Source organism: Palaemon carinicauda, chromosome 19 (genome assembly GCF_036898095.1).
Source record: "Palaemon carinicauda isolate YSFRI2023 chromosome 19, ASM3689809v2, whole genome shotgun sequence".
In the NCBI taxonomy this organism is placed as follows: domain Eukaryota; kingdom Metazoa; phylum Arthropoda; class Malacostraca; order Decapoda; family Palaemonidae; genus Palaemon; species Palaemon carinicauda.
The window spans coordinates 15,484,506-15,502,005 of NC_090743.1; the positions used below are offsets into that span (position 1 = coordinate 15,484,506).

Consider the following 17,500-nt stretch of genomic DNA (forward strand, 5'->3'; position numbering starts at 1 on the left):
TAAATCCGTCAGTAATATTTTATCGTCCAGTAAATCATACACTTTCCATCCACCAAAGCAATTGATCCAACGAACAAAGCAAAGTAAATTTCTCTACAGGAAGGCAAAGTCCATTACAGCATAGCCGTACCACTCACCATGACTTTGATGATGGGACCGGCCAGAATGAGCGAGACGAGCCACACTAACAGGACGGAACGTCGGCAGTTGCTCATCGTGCACAGGGAGCGCGATCTCATCGGGAATACGATTACGATGAACCTGCAGGTTGGAATGGGAACCCCGAATGGAAAATTAAGAATATGGATCGTGTTGTTCAGAATGAGAACCTAGAATGGAAAATTAAGAATAAGGATGGTGTTGTTCAGAATGAGAACCTAGAATGGAAAATTAAGAATAAGGATCGTGTTATTAAGGGAATGAGAATCTAGAATGGAAAATTAAGAATAAGGATCGTGTTATTAAGGGAATGAGATCCTAGAATGGAAAATTAAGAATAAGGATCGTGTTGTTCAGAATGAGAACCTAGAATAGAAAATTAAGAATAAGGATGAAGGATGCTGACCGTAATAGTTCGGGTTGAGAACCAGGAATGGAAAATTGAGAATGAGGATCTTCTAGTTCAGAATAAGAACCCAGAATGGATGATTAAGAATGATGATGAAGAGGATAATTTAAGAATGATGACCGTAACAGTTCGGCATGAGAACTGGGAATGGAAAATTAAGAATGAGGAGCCTGCAGTTTGGAATGGGAACCGGGAATGGAAAATTAAGAGTGAGGATCCTGCAGTTTGGAATGGGAACCAGGAATGGAAAATTAAGAATGAGGATGAAGAGGATGATTTAAATAAGAATGATTACTGTAACAGTTCGGAGTGAGAACCGGGAAAGAAAAATTAAGAATGAGGATGAAGAGGATTATTTAAGAATAATGACCGTAACAGTTCGGAGTGAGAACCGGGAAAGAAAAATTAAGAATGAGGATGAAGAGGATTATTTAAGAATAATGACCGTAACAGTTCGGAGTGAGAACCGGGATTAGAAAATAAAGAATTCTGTTTTTATTCTTTGAATGAAGACGAAGTTATTAAAACCTATTTTGTTTTTATATTTAGAATGAAGAGCAATATTTTGTGTGTGGTCAGTAGCCCAATTATGGGCTACTTTAACAGGTTAAAAAAAAACCAATTGAATCGAATTTTTAACAAACCTCTTCAACTGACGAATCCAGTAAGGCAATGCAATTTTAGCTTTACATTAAGTATCAACTAACTCGAATGAATAGAAATTGTTCAAACCTATTAAGTTTTATACCAATATTTCGTGTGAACGGGAACCCAATTATATAGACTACCTCCAAACTGACAGCCGTCAGGTTAAGGACACTGGCATTGAAGAATTTCTTTAACCAACCTCTCCAAACTGACAGCCGTCAGGTTAAGGACACTGGCAGTGAAGAATTTCTTTAACCAACCTCTCTAAACTGACAGCCGTCAGGTTAAGGACGCTGGCATTGAAGAATTTCTTTAACCAACCTCTCCAAACTGACAGCCGTCAGGTTAAGGACACTGGCAGTGAAGAATTTCTTTAACCAACCTCTCTAAACTGACAGCCGTCAGGTTAAGGACACTGGCATTGAAGAATTTATTTAACCAACCTCTCTAAACTGACAGCCGTCAGGTTAAGGACGCTGGCATTGAAGAATTTCTTTAACCAACCTCTCCAAACTGACAGCCGTCAGGTTAAGGACACTGGCAGTGAAGAATTTCTTTAACCAACCTCTCTAAACTGACAGCCGTCAGGTTAAGGACACTGGCATTGAAGAATTTATTTAACCAACCTCTTTAAACTGACAGCCGTCAGGTTAAGGACACTGGCAGTGAAGAATTTCTTTAACCAGCCTCTCCAAACTGACAGCCGTCACGGTATGGACGCTGGTAGTGAAGAATTTCTTTAACCAACCTCTCCAAACTGACAGCCGTCAGGTTAAGGACACTGGCAGTGAAGAATCTCTTTAACCAACCTCTTTAAACTGACAGCCGTCAGGTTAAGGACACTGGCAGTGAAGAATTTCTTTAACCAGCCTCTCCAAACTGACAGCCGTCACGGTATGGACGCTGGTAGTGAAGAATTTCTTTAACCAACCTCTCTAAACTGACAGCCGTCAGGTTGAGGACGCTGGCAGTGAAGAATTTCTTTAACCAACCTCTCCAAACTGACAGCCGTCACGGTATGGACGCTGGTAGTGAAGAATTTCTTTAACCAACCTCTCCAAACTGACAGCCGTCACGGTATGGACGCTGGTAGTGAAGAATTTCTTTAACCAACCTCTCCAAACTGACAGCTGTCACGGTATGGACGCTGGTAGTGAAGAATTTCTTTAACCAACCTCTTTAAACTGACAGCCGTCAGGATGAAGACACTGGCAGTGAAGAATTTCTTTAACCAACATCTCCAAACTGACAGCCGTCACGGTATGGACGCTGGCAGTGAAGAATTTCTTTAACCAACCTCTCTAAACTGACAGCCGTCAGGTTGAGGACGCTGGCAGTGAAGAATTTCTTTAACCAACCTCTCAAACTGACAGCCATCACGGTATGGATGCTGGTAGTGAAGAATTTCTTTAACCAACCTCTCCAAACTGACAGCCGTCAGGTTAAGGACATTGGCAGTGAAGAATTTCTTTAACCAACCTCTTTAAACTGACAGCCGTCAGGTTAAGGACACTGGCAGTGAAGAATTTCTTTAACTAACCTCTCCAAACTTACAGCCGTCAGGTTAAGGACACTGGCAGTGAAGTTTTTTTTTAACCAACCTCTCTAAACTGACAGCCGTCAGGTTAAGGACATTGGCAGTGAAGAATTTCTTTAACCAACCTCTCCAAACTGACAGCCGTCAGGTTAAGGACACTGGCAGTGAAGAATTTCTTTAACCAACCTCTCCAAACTGACAGCCGTCAGGTTAAGGACACTGGCAGTGAAGTTTTTTTTTAACCAACCTCTCTAAACTGACAGCCGTCAGGTTAAGGACATTGGCATTGAAGAATTTTTTTAACCAACCTCTCTAAACTGACAGCCGTCAGGTTAAGGACGCTGGCAGTGAAGAATTTCTTTAACCAACCTCTCTAAACTGACAGCCGTCAGATTAAGGACACTGGCATTGCAGAATTTCTTTAACCAACCTCTTTAAACTGACAGCCGTCAGGTTGAGGACGCTGGCAGTGAAGAATTCCTCTAACCAACATCTCCAAACTGACAGCTGTCAGGTTGAGGATGATGGCATTGAAGAATTTCTTTAACCAACCTCTCTAAACTGACAGCCATCAGGTTGAGGACGCTGGCAGTGAAGAATTTCTTTAACCAACCTCTCAAACTGACAGCCGTCATGGTATGGACGCTGGTAGTGAAGAATTTCTTTAACCAACCTCTCTAAACTGACAGCCGTCAGGTTAAGGACGCTGGCAGTGAAGAATTTCTTTAACCAACCTCTCAAACTGACAGCCGTCATGGTATGGACGCTGGTAGTGAAGAATTTCTTTAACCAACCTCTCTAAACTGACAGCCGTCAGGTTAAGGACGCTGGCAGTGAAGAATTTCTTTAACCAACCTCTCAAACTGACAGCCGTCATGGTATGGACGCTGGTAGTGAAGAATTTCTTAAACCAACCTCTCTAAACTGACAGCCGTCAGGTTAAGGACGCTGGCAGTGAAGAATTTCTTTAACCAACCTCTCAAACTGACAGCCGTCATGGTATGGACGCTGGTAGTGAAGAATTTCTTTAACCAACCTCTCTAAACTGACAGCCGTCAGGTTAAGGACGCTGGCAGTGAAGAATTTCTTTAACCAACCTCTCAAACTGACAGCCGTCATGGTATGGACGCTGGTAGTGAAGAATTTCTTTAACCAACCTCTCTAAACTGACAGCCGTCAGGTTAAGGACGCTGGCAGTGAAGAATTTCTTTAACCAACCTCTCAAACTGACAGCCGTCATGGTATGGACGCTGGTAGTGAAGAATTTCTTTAACCAACCTCTCTAAACTGACAGCCGTCAGGTTAAGGACGCTGGCAGTGAAAAATTTCTTTAACCAACCTCTCAAACTGACAGCCGTCATGGTATGGACGCTGGTAGTGAAGAATTTCTTTAACCAACTTCTCTAAACTGACAGCCGTCAGGTTAAGGACGCTGGCAGTGAAGAATTTCTTTAACCAACCTCTCAAACTGACAGCCGTCATGGTATGGACGCTGGTAGTGAAGAATTTCTTTAACCAACCTCTCTAAACTGACAGCCGTCAGGTTAAGGACGCTGGCAATGAAGAATTTCTTTAACCAACCTCTCAAACTGACAGCCGTCATGGTATGGACGCTGGTAGTGAAGAATTTCTTTAACCAACCTCTCCAAACTGACAGCCGTCAGGTTGAGGACGCTGGCAGTGAAGAATTTCTTTAACCAACCTCTCCAAACTGACAGCCGTCACGGTATGGAAGCTGGTAGTGAAGAATTTCTTTAACCAACCTCTCTAAACTGACAGCCGTCAGGTTGAGGACGCTGGCAGTGAAGAATTTCTTTAACCAACCTCTCCAAACTGACAGCCGTCACGGTATGGACGCTGGCAGTGAAGAATTTCTTTAACCAACCTCTCTAAACTGACAGCCGTCAGGTTGAGGACGCTGGCAGTGAAGAATTTCTTTAACCAACCTCTCCAAACTGACAGCCGTCACGGTATGGACGCTGGTAGTGAAGAATTTCTTTAACCAACCTCTCTAAACTGACAGCCGTCAGGTTGAGGACGCTGGCAGTGAAGAATTTCTTTAACCAACCTCTCCAAACTGACAGCCGTCACGGTATGGAAGCTGGTAGTGAAGAATTTCTTTAACCAACCTCTCTAAACTGACAGCCGTCACGGTATGGAAGCTGGTAGTGAAGAATTTCTTTAACCAACCTCTCCAAACTGACAGCCGTCACGGTATGGACGCTGGTAGTGAAGAATTTCTTTAACCAACCTCTCTAAACTGACAGCCGTCAGGTTGAGGACGCTGGCAGTGAAGGACAGCATCATAAAGTAGTTGGCCATCTTGCAAGCCGTGCCCCCAGAGTCCCACAGCACGACGAAGAATTTGACCGTCTCCAAGGGCACGCACAATGCTAGCATCAGCAGATCCGCCACTGACAACGACACGAGGAACATGTTTGTGGTCGTGCGCGACTTCCGGTCGCCTGGGGGGTGGGGGTACGAGAGATGGTTTTAAGTAGTTTACATATTATAGATTATATATATTTATGTAGAATCATTACCTATTTAACAACAATATTCACATGTCATTTACTTTATAGTAGTATAATCACTGATGATAACTTATGTCTTTTACTTTAAGTAAAAGTATTACTTGCCTTCCATTTTATAAGTAAGTTAATAACTTTTGTCTTAATTTATAAGTAAGATAATCACTCATGTATTAAATTATTTTGTAAGTAAAATAATCACCCATGTCCTTCATTACTTTATAAGTAGAATAATCAAATGTGTTTACTTTATAGGTAAAGTAATAAAATTTATCTTACTATATATGTAAAATAACAACTTACGTCTTTCACTTTATAAGTAAAAAATTCACTTGCGTCTTTTACTTTATAAGTAAAATAATCACATATCTTATACTTTATAAGTAAAATAATCACCTATATTTTATGCTTTATAGGTAAAATAACTATATATCTTTTACATTATAAGTAAAATATTCACATTTTTACTTTATAAGTAAAATAATCACTTATGTCTTTTAATTTATAAGTAAAATAATCAATTATGTCTTTTACTTTGTAAGTAAAACAATCTTATATAAGTAAAAGATAAGTGAAATAATCACTTACATCTTTTACTTTATAAGTAAAATAATCACCTATATCTCTCACTCTATAAGTAAAATAATCACTTACATCTTTTACTTTATAAGTAAAGTAATCACTTATATCTAAAAGTTCTAGAGACATAGGTTGGGGTCACACTTACCTGCCATAAGTAGGATAACAGCCACATTTCCTAGCATCCCGAAGATGAGAGTTACTAGGTAGGTGATGATGTACACGTAGAAGAATGGGATTGTCTACAAGGAAGAATAGTGCTGTTAGTCTAGACAAAGAAAGGAATCTCCCACTATAATTAAGAGCAAGTGTCAAGATATATATATATATATATATATATATATATATATATATATATATATATATATATATATATATATATATATATATATATATGTATGTATGTATATGTGTATATATATATATATATACATATATATATATGTATATATGTATTTATTCATTGATATATATATATATATATATATAATGTAATATATATATATATAATATATATATATATATATATATATATATATATATATATATATATATATATATATATATATATATATATACACAGACATACATATGTATATATACATATATATAATCATATCTATCTATCTATCTATCTTTATATATATATATATATATATATATATATAAATATCTCTCTCTCTCTCTCTCTCTCTCTCTCTCTCTCTCTCTCTCTCTCTCTCTCTCTCTCTCTCTCTCTCTCTCTCTCTCTCTCTCTCTCTCTATATATATATATATATATATATATATATATATATATATATATATATATATATATATATATATATATGTATAATACTGTATATATAATGTATATTATATAAATATATATAGTATAGATAGATAGAGATATCTATCTATCTATCTATATTATATAAATATATATATATATATATATATATATATATATATATATACTGTATGTATGTATATGTGTATATATATACATATGTATATATATGTATATATGTATTTATTCATTGATATATATATATAAATATATATATATATTATATGTATATATATATATATATATATATATATATATATATATATATATATATATATATATATATACACACATCATGTTCGAACAAACATGATAAAATAACTGTGGAGTTCCTGTAGAGAATAAGTTTCCCCAGCTTTACAGGACCAAAGAAAACGCCCTTAAAGTAAGTAAATTAAGGAAAATCTCGAATTATATATTTTATTTTTAATTAGGCTAAGCAAATCTATCGAATTATAACATTTTCTCACTAAGGCTATCTAACCATAATTTTTTTTAGTCAGGCTAAGCTAAATTCCAAAACGTTGTTGACTGACCTTCCAGGGTCGTCTCAGGTCATCGGGGTCATCTATGGTGAGGGCCATCAACTTGTCCACGGACTCATTAGCGAAGTAGTAGTTCTCGGTGTCGTTCGAATCCCAGAATCCATCTTGATCCACGTAGTCCATGGGATAGAGAGAGACGTTCATGGCGAGGCTAGAGTTACTGGTTTATGGGCTGCTTTGGGCAAGAGCCTGTGGTCGTTCTAAAACGAACGAACGAACGAACGAGTTACTGGAATAAGAGAGATGGGAATGGGAAGGATTCTCAATTGGTTCATTGTGAGGTTTTTGTTTATTCTTTTATCAGAAAGATTTTGTGTGTGTATTTTTTTATATACTATTATGTTTATGTATGTTTTTATGTTAAAAGAATATATGTATATATCTATGTATGAATGTATATATATAAATATAAATATATATATATATATATATATATATATATATATATATATATATATATATATATATATATACTGTATGTATACATAATATATATATATATATATGTGTGTGTGTGTGTATATATATATATATATGTATGTATATATATCATATATATATATATATATATATATATATATATATATATATATATATATGTATATATATATATATATATATATATATATATATATATATATTTATATATATATATATATATATATATATATATATATATAAATGTTTATATACTGTATTTAAATGTATATATGTACATTAATATATAATAATAATAATAATAATAATAATAATAATAATAATAATAAAAAGTCAAAAGTCGTCACCCCTTTCGGTTATTGGCGTTTACCCCTCCACTTTTTCCCCTTCAGAAAAAAATAGCTTGTTTCTCCCGCCCCCCTTTTATCTGCCTACTCCTCCCCCAAAATGAAAATAAAAACCCCATCCATTCTCGAATATCTTAAATGGTCCGCGTTGATTTCTATTGGTCTCTTCTATGGTATGGAAATAGAGAAGATATTTTACGTAGGAATCAAGGTGGGGTTAATGGATCGCCTAAGTGATTCCAAGATTAGTTTTCATGAGAGAGAGAGAGAGAGAGAGAGAGAGAGAGAGAGAGAGAGAGAGAGAGAGAGAGAGAGAGAGAGAGAGAGAGAGAAATACGCAGTTTGACAAAGATATCTTAAAAGTATCACCGAATACATTATAAAATCAAAACAAAAATATTTTTGAAAATGTCACCGAAAGCCTTATAAAATCAGAAAAATATTTTTGAAATATCACCCAATACATTATAAAATCAAAACTAAAATATTTTTGAATTATCCCGAATACATTTTAAAATCAAAACTAAAATATTTTGATATCAACGAATACATTATACTGTAAAATCAAAACAAAAATATTTTTGAAATATCACCCAATACATTATAAAATCAAAACTAAAATATTTTTGAATTATCCCGAATAGATTTTAAAATAAAAACAAAAATATTTCTGCAATATCACCGAACACATTATAAAATCAAAACAAAAAAATTTTAATATCAGCGAATACTTTATAAAATCTAAACAAAAATACTTAAATGTCGACCAGTACTTTATAAAATCAAAACAAAAATAATTACCCAATAATAGACTTTAAAATACACAATATATTCAACTTAAATAATAATTAATATTGTTATGCAAGTTCCTCTGCATTGAAGTAATTGGTGTTACGTAAGTCTTAAGGACAGTTACTCTTGCCCTAATGGTCACCTAGTTCGTTAAATGTCAAGTAAAGGAAACATTGATTGGACTGAGATTTTTAAGACCCGAATAACAAGCATTGAATTTCCGGGAGCTTTTTTGCTTTTAACTTTACGACCTCCTCTGGCGTTGACGACTTGCAACTATCTCGAACGACATTTATTACGGATTTGTGATTGTAGTTTTTTTTACAACTTTCTGTAGCAATTGTACAGTATGTACTATCCAGTACAAATAATTATACGACTATTTAAACGTCCTCAACACCACTTTTGACGACTACCTATTTGAACGATTATACAAATGATTATTCCCAACGACTCTAGAGAATTAATCAATGTTTGTTGAACTATATAAACGCTCTACCTCACTTTCGACGACTACCTAACTACTTGAACGACCTTGTTAACGACTTTTCCCTAGCTACTCGAGAGAATTCATCGATATTTGGACTACGTAAACTCTTTACTTCACTTTTGACAACAACATAATTACTTCAAACCACTTTTCTCAACGACTTGAGATAATTAAATGTTTGAGAGACTACGTAAACTACCTCGTCATCACTTTCGACGGCTACAGGACTACTTCAACGACCAAGAAAATGACTTTTCCCATCGATTCGAGATAATTAAATGTTTGTAAGACTACAAGTAAACTATGTCGACTCCACTTTTGACGACTACATAACTACTTCAGCGACCAAGAAAACGTCTTTCCCCGACGGCTCGAGATAATTAAATGTTTGCAGGACTACGTAAACTACTTCGACCTCACTTTTGACGACTACATAACTACTTCAACGACCAAGAAAACGACTTTTCCCAACGATTCGAGATAATTATATGTTTGTAAGACTACATAAACTTCGGCGACCTCACTTTTGACGACTACATAACTGCTTCAACCCACCAAAAAAACTACTTTCCCCAACGACTCGAGATGATTGAATGATTGTAGGACTACGTAAACTACTTCGAAGTCACTTTTGACGACTACATAACTACTTCAACAACCAAGAAAAACAACTTTTCCCAGCGAATCGAGATAATCAAATGCTTGTAAGACTAGGTAAACTACGTTGACCCCACTTTTGATGACTACATAACTACTTCAACGATCAAGAAAACGACTTTTCCCAACGACTCGAGCGAATGAAACAATCACGGCAGGTGTAACTTGCCAAGAGAATTCATTTATTTAGCTCGATTGTTATTCAGGAGCTTTGTGCAACTGGGCAGATAGGATCTTCTTGGAATCATACGGTCAATTTATCAAGGCTTTCAATCTGTGTACATATTAACGTTTTGGATTTCGTTACGTTTGTTCGTCTCTGATTATTTCCTTTTACTCTTAGAATATTTTGTTAATTTATATTCTTCGCAAGACCTTTTTTTCAAATAATGTTTTGGTTGGTACATGCGTTCTTTATTTAATGAAAATATCTTATTTTCAAAAGGATAAAATTTTGTTTTTGTCCAGTTCCGTCATGGATTCTCGTTTAAATGTTTTTAAACGCCACTCATGAATGGCAGAGGCAAGGGACAGTGACAATGCCCTGGTTAGTAAGAAAATGTCCTCGAGAATGACCATACACACAAATGATCAGCGCCCAAGCCCCCTCTTCATCCAAGCTGGGAACAGGGAGGGCCAGGCAATGGCTGCTGATGAATCAGCAGATAGACCTATAGGCTCCCACTCATCCTAAGTTCACAAGAATGAACTAAGGCTTTCCGCTAGTTTATCAATGAACTAAGACTTCCCGCTGGTTTATCGATGAACTAAGACTTTCTCTTAGTTTATCGATGAACTAAGGGAAAGTAGAGGGTTTTAACCTTGCAATCAAATTCCTTACGAAGCAATTGCTTTTTCTCGAGTGCAAGTAATACGATTCCATATTTTCGTAAAGAGAAACAATGGCCGATATTAATGCGAAAATCCATTTTGGCGGATTGAGAGAATTTTGCGAAAATATATATACTCGATTGTTTTAATGAGGCACATTTACACCGACTCTCAGGGGTGCCCTTTTAGCTCGAAAAAGTTTCCTGATAGCTGATTGGTTGGACAAAAACTTTTCCGAGCTAAAAAGGCATCCCTGTGAGTCAGTTTAAAAGCGCCTGATTAAAAAAAATCTGAGTATAGGTGCGTCTGAAGGGTTATACTGACTGTAATGGAGTCTGGTATTCTTATTTCAAGACTAGAAATTACTTTTAGGTGGATTTTCTCATTCCAGCAAGTGCAGTCATTTGTTTCGGGGTTCAAACTATTTACCTCCATCAACGAATTAGAAGGAGGTTATGTTTTCTCCCCTGTTTTTATTTGTGTGTGTTGTGTGTTTGTGAACAGCTTCCTGGCAACAATTTTAATCGTAGAGTAATGAAACATGCAGTGATTAACTGTTATGTAAAAAGCTGGAAATGATTGAAATTTGGAAGGTCAATGTCCAAGGTCAAGGTCACGGAGAAGCAAAATGTTCAATTCACATAATCAGTCATAAGTTTATGGACATCGTTGTCACAGAGACTTCAAACGTAGTTCATATCTGAGAGTATGAAAGCCCACGCCAATTAATACATGTTAAGGTCAAAGGTCAAGGTCAAGCAAAAGGTCGAGAAATGCGCTGCCGCAGTGGATGTCTACACTCTACTGAGTGCTTCTCTTGTTGTAATATTTTAAAACTATCTATTTAAACTTAGATGAAACTGGAAAAGATTTATATTTTTTGTATAATTACTTTAATATCTTTATTATCGCTAAATATAGGGAAAATAATAAGGGTTCATTAAAAGGTAATTGTAAGAGTTTCTTATCATCCCTTTTACTATTTTTCACGTTATTGGCCGTAATTCTTGTGACGTCACTACGGAAATCAAACAATCGGTCATTTCGCGATCGAACCTTATCTAGATATGATTATTACTAAAATAGTGCAAACTATTATTATCGTTTTATTTTATTATTATCTTTATTATTATTATTATTATTATGATTATCATCATCGTTATTATTATTATTATTATTATTATTATTATTATTATTATTATTATAGTTACTATAATTAATATTATCATTATTATTACTATTATTATTATTATCATTATTATTATTATTATTATTATTATTATTATTATCATTAGCTAAGATGCCTTAATTTCAAAATTCGGTAATTATTGAAGGACTATTATTATTATTATTATTATTATTATTATTATTATTATTATTATTATTATTTTTACCTACAACCCTATTTGGAAAAGCGGCATGCTATAAGCCCAAGAGCTCTAACATGAAAAACAGCCTAGTGAGGAAAGGAAATAAGGAAATAGATAAATTATATGAGACAAAGAATCTCTGATTCCAGTAAGTACATAGAGATTCTTAAATTCCAATTCCTGTACGTTCAGCAACAGAAGATTTTGATTGCCTGAGAATCTTTATTTTCTGAATCCAGTAACTCCCTAGTGATTCTTTCAGACTTCGGTCATCAGCTAATGATTCTAGACTTCCTACTCCAGCAATTTCTTGACAATCTATTTTCTGAAACCAGTAACTACCTAGTGAGTCTTTCAGACTTCAGTCATTAGCTAAGGATTCCACACTTCCTACTCCAGCAATTTCTTGACAATCTATTTTCTGAAACCAGTAACTACCTAGTGAGTCTTTCAGACTTCAGTCATTAGCTAAGGATTCCACACTTCCTACTCCAGCAATTTCTTGACAATCTATTTTCTGAAACCAGTAACTACCTAGTGAGTCTTTCAGACTTCAGTCATTAGCTAAGGATTCCACACTTCCTACTCCAGCAATTTCTTGACAATCTATTTTCTGAAACCAGTAACTACCTGGTGATTCTTTCAGACTTCAGTCATTAGCTAAGGATTCCACACTTCCTACTCCAGCAATTTCTTGAGAATCTCTATTTTCTGAATCCAGTAACTACCTAGTGAGTCTTTCAGACTTCAGTCATTAGCTAAGGATTCCACACTTCCTACTCCAGCACTTTCTTGACAATCTATTTTCTGAAACCAGTAACTACCTGGTGATTCTTTCAGACTTCAGTCATTAGCTAAGGATTCCACACTTCCTACTCCAGCAATTTCTTGAGAATCTCTATTTTCTGAATCCAGTAACTACCTAGTGAGTCTTTCAGACTTCAGTCATTAGCTAAGGATTCCACACTTCCTACTCCAGCAATTTCTTGACAATCTATTTTCTGAAACCAGTAACTACCTGGTGATTCTTTCAGACTTCAGTCATTAGCTAAGGATTCCACACTTCCTACTCCAGCAATTTCTTGAGAATCTCTATTTTCTGAATCCAGTAACTACCTAGTGAGTCTTTCAGACTTCAGTCATTAGCTAAGGATTCCACACTTCCTACTCCAGCAATTTCTTGACAATCTATTTTCTGAAACCAGTAACTACCTGGTGATTCTTTCAGACTTCAGTCATTAGCTAAGGATTCCACACTTCCTACTCCAGCAATTTCTTGAGAATCTCTATTTTCTGAAACCAGTAACTCCCTAGTGATTCTTTCAGACTTCGGTCATCAGCTAATGATTCTAGACTTCCTACTCCAGCAATTTCTTGACAATCTATTTTCTGAAACCAGTAACTACCTAGTGAGTCTTTCAGACTTCAGTCATTAGCTAAGGATTCCACACTTCCTACTCCAGCAATTTCTTGAGAATCTCTATTTTCTGAATCCAGTAACTACCTAGTGAGTCTTTCAGACTTCAGTCATTAGCTAAGGATTCCACACTTCCTACTCCAGCAATTTCTTGACAATCTATTTTCTGAAACCAGTAACTACCTAGTGATTCTTTCAGACTTCAGTCATTAGCTAAGGATTCCACACTTCCTACTCCAGCAATTTCTTGAGAATCTCTATTTTCTGAATCCAGTAACTACCTAGTGAGTCTTTCAGACTTCAGTCATTAGCTAAGGATTCCACACTTCCTACTCCAGCAATTTCTTGACAATCTATTTTCTGAAACCAGTAACTACCTGGTGATTCTTTCAGACTTCAGTCATTAGCTAAGGATTCCACACTTCCTACTCCAGCAATTTCTTGAGAATCTCTATTTTCTGAAACCAGTAACTACCTAGTGAGTCTTTCAGACTTCAGTCATTAGCTAATGATTCCACACTTCCTACTCCAGCAATTTCTTGACAATCTATTTTCTGAAACCAGTAACTACCTAGTGAGTCTTTCAGACTTCAGTCATTAGCTAAGGATTCCACACTTCCTACTCCAGCAATTTCTTGACAATCTATTTTCTGAAACCAGTAACTACCTAGTGAGTCTTTCAGACTTCAGTCATTAGCTAAGGATTCCACACTTCCTACTCCAGCAATTTCTTGACAATCTATTTTCTGAAACCAGTAACTACCTAGTGAGTCTTTCAGACTTCAGTCATTAGCTAATGATTCCACACTTCCTACTCCAGCAATTTCTTGACAATCTATTTTCTGAAACCAGTAACTCCCTAGTGATTCTTTCAGACTTCGGTCATCAGCTAATGATTCTAGACTTCCTACTCCAGCAATTTCTTGACAATCTATTTTCTGAAACCAGTAACTACCTAGTGAGTCTTTCAGACTTCAGTCATTAGCTAAGGATTCCACACTTCCTACTCCAGCAATTTCTTGACAATCTATTTTCTGAAACCAGTAACTACCTAGTGAGTCTTTCAGACTTCAGTCATTAGCTAAGGATTCCACACTTCCTACTCCAGCAATTTCTTGACAATCTATTTTCTGAAACCAGTAACTACCTAGTGAGTCTTTCAGACTTCAGTCATTAGCTAATGATTCCACACTTCCTACTCCAGCAATTTCTTGAGAATCTCTATTTTCTGAAACCAGTAACTCCCTAGTGATTCTTTCAGACTTCGGTCATCAGCTAATGATTCTAGACTTCCTACTCCAGCAATTTCTTGACAATCTATTTTCTGAAACCAGTAACTACCTAGTGAGTCTTTCAGACTTCAGTCATTAGCTAAGGATTCCACACTTCCTACTCCAGCAATTTCCTGACAATCTATTTTCTGAAACCAGTAACTACCTAGTGAGTCTTTCAGACTTCAGTCATTAGCTAAGGATTCCACACTTCCTACTCCAGCAATTTCTTGACAATCTATTTTCTGAAACCAGTAACTACCTAGTGAGTCTTTCAGACTTCAGTCATTAGCTAAGGATTCCACACTTCCTACTCCAGCAATTTCTTGACAATCTATTTTCTGAAACCAGTAACTACCTGGTGATTCTTTCAGACTTCAGTCATTAGCTAAGGATTCCACACTTCCTACTCCAGCAATTTCTTGAGAATCTCTATTTTCTGAATCCAGTAACTACCTAGTGAGTCTTTCAGACTTCAGTCATTAGCTAAGGATTCCACACTTCCTACTCCAGCAATTTCTTGACAATCTATTTTCTGAAACCAGTAACTACCTGGTGATTCTTTCAGACTTCAGTCATTAGCTAAGGATTCCACACTTCCTACTCCAGCAATTTCTTGAGAATCTCTATTTTCTGAATCCAGTAACTACCTAGTGAGTCTTTCAGACTTCAGTCATTAGCTAAGGATTCCACACTTCCTACTCCAGCAATTTCTTGACAATCTATTTTCTGAAACCAGTAACTACCTGGTGATTCTTTCAGACTTCAGTCATTAGCTAAGGATTCCACACTTCCTACTCCAGCAATTTCTTGAGAATCTCTATTTTCTGAATCCAGTAACTACCTAGTGAGTCTTTCAGACTTCAGTCATTAGCTAAGGATTCCACACTTCCTACTCCAGCAATTTCTTGACAATCTATTTTCTGAAACCAGTAACTACCTGGTGATTCTTTCAGACTTCAGTCATTAGCTAAGGATTCCACACTTCCTACTCCAGCAATTTCTTGAGAATCTCTATTTTCTGAATCCAGTAACTACCTAGTGAGTCTTTCAGACTTCAGTCATTAGCTAATGATTCCACACTTCCTACTCCAGCAATTTCTTGAGAATCTCTATTTTCTGAATCCAGTAACTACCTAGTGAGTCTTTCAGACTTCAGTCATTAGCTAATGATTCCACACTTCCTACTCCAGCAATTTCTTGAGAATCTCTATTTTCTGAATCCAGTAACTACCTAGTGAGTCTTTCAGACTTCAGTCATTAGCTAATGATTCCACACTACCTACTCCAGCAATTTCTTGAGAATCTCTATTTTCTGAATCCAGTAACTACCTAGTGAGTCTTTCAGACTTCAGTCATTAGCTAATGATTCCACACTTCCTACTCCAGCAATTTCTTGAGAATCTCTATTTTCTGAATCCAGTAACTACCTAGTGAGTCTTTCAGACTTCAGTCATTAGCTAATGATTCCACACTTCCTACTCCAGCAATTTCTTGAGAATCTCTATTTTCTGAATCCAGTAACTACCTAGTGAGTCTTTCAGACTTCAGTCATTAGCTAATGATTCCACACTTCCTACTCCAGCAATTTCTTGAGAATCTCTATTTTCTGAATCCAGTAACTACCTAGTGAGTCTTTCAGACTTCAGTAATTAGCTAATGAATCCACACTTCCTACTCCAGCAATTTTTTGACAATCTATTTTCTGAAACCAGTAACTACCTAGTGAGTCTTTCAGACTTCAGTCATTAGCTAAGGATTCCACACTTCCTACTCCAGCAATTTCTTGAGAATCTCTATTTTCTGAAACCAGTAACTACCTAGTGAGTCTTTCAGACTTCAGTCATTAGCTAAGGATTCCACACTTCCTACTCCAGCAATTTCTTGACAATCTATTTTCTGAAACCAGTAACTACCTAGTGAGTCTTTCAGACTTCAGTCATTAGCTAAGGATTCCACACTTCCTACTCCAGCAATTTCTTGACAATCTATTTTCTGAAACCAGTAACTACCTAGTGATTCTCTCAGACTTCAGTCATTAGCTAAGGATTCCACACTTCCTACTCCAGCAATTTCTTGACAATGTATTTTCTGAAACCAGTAACTACCTAGTGAGTCTTTCAGACTTCAGTCATTAGCTAATGATTCCACACTTCCTACTCCAGCAATTTCTTGACAATCTATTTTCTGAAACCAGTAACTACCTAGTGAGTCTTTCAGACTTCAGTTATTAGCTAATGATTCCACACTTCCTACTCCAGCAATTTCTTGACAATCTATTTTCTGAAACCAGTAACTACCTAGTGAGTCTCTCAGACTTCAGTCATTAGCTAATGATTCCACACTTCCTACTCCAGCAATTTCTTGACAATGTATTTTCTGAAACCAGTAACTACCTGGTGATTCTTTCAGACTTCAGTTATTGGCTAATGATTCTAAACTTCCTAATCCAGCAATTTCTTGAGAATCTTTATTTTCTGAATCCAGTAACTCCCTAGTGATTCTTTCAGACTTCAGTCATTATCTGATGACTCTACACTTCCTACTCCAGCAATTTCTTGAGAATCTCTATATTGTGAATCCAGTAACTCCCTAGTGATTCTTTCAGACTTCAGTTATTGGCTAATGATTCTAAACTTCCTACTCCAGC

The 17,500-nt window shown here is 36.0% G+C and overlaps 1 protein-coding gene and 1 long non-coding RNA gene across 2 annotated transcripts in view; one reads left to right on the plus strand and one right to left on the minus strand.

Annotated features, from left to right (window-relative positions):
* The window catches only part of LOC137658148 (uncharacterized), a 57,405-nt gene extending 57,185 nt beyond the window's left edge, over nucleotides 1-220 (plus strand). The window contains exon 3 of the long non-coding RNA XR_011047262.1: nucleotides 100-220. This is a non-coding gene — a long non-coding RNA (uncharacterized lncRNA). The remainder of the gene's footprint in view (nucleotides 1-99) is intronic.
* LOC137658147 (cholecystokinin receptor type A-like) overlaps nucleotides 1-7,398 on the minus strand; it is a 12,367-nt gene extending 4,969 nt beyond the window's left edge. The window contains exons 1-4 of the mRNA XM_068392829.1: nucleotides 7,229-7,398; nucleotides 6,012-6,105; nucleotides 5,005-5,218; nucleotides 138-261 (exon numbers count right to left, since the gene is read on the minus strand). Coding sequence (XP_068248930.1) covers nucleotides 138-261; nucleotides 5,005-5,218; nucleotides 6,012-6,105; nucleotides 7,229-7,381 — 585 coding nt within the window. The 5' untranslated portion in view covers nucleotides 7,382-7,398. The remainder of the gene's footprint in view (nucleotides 1-137; nucleotides 262-5,004; nucleotides 5,219-6,011; nucleotides 6,106-7,228) is intronic.
* Nucleotides 7,399-17,500: the final 10,102 nt, after the last annotated feature.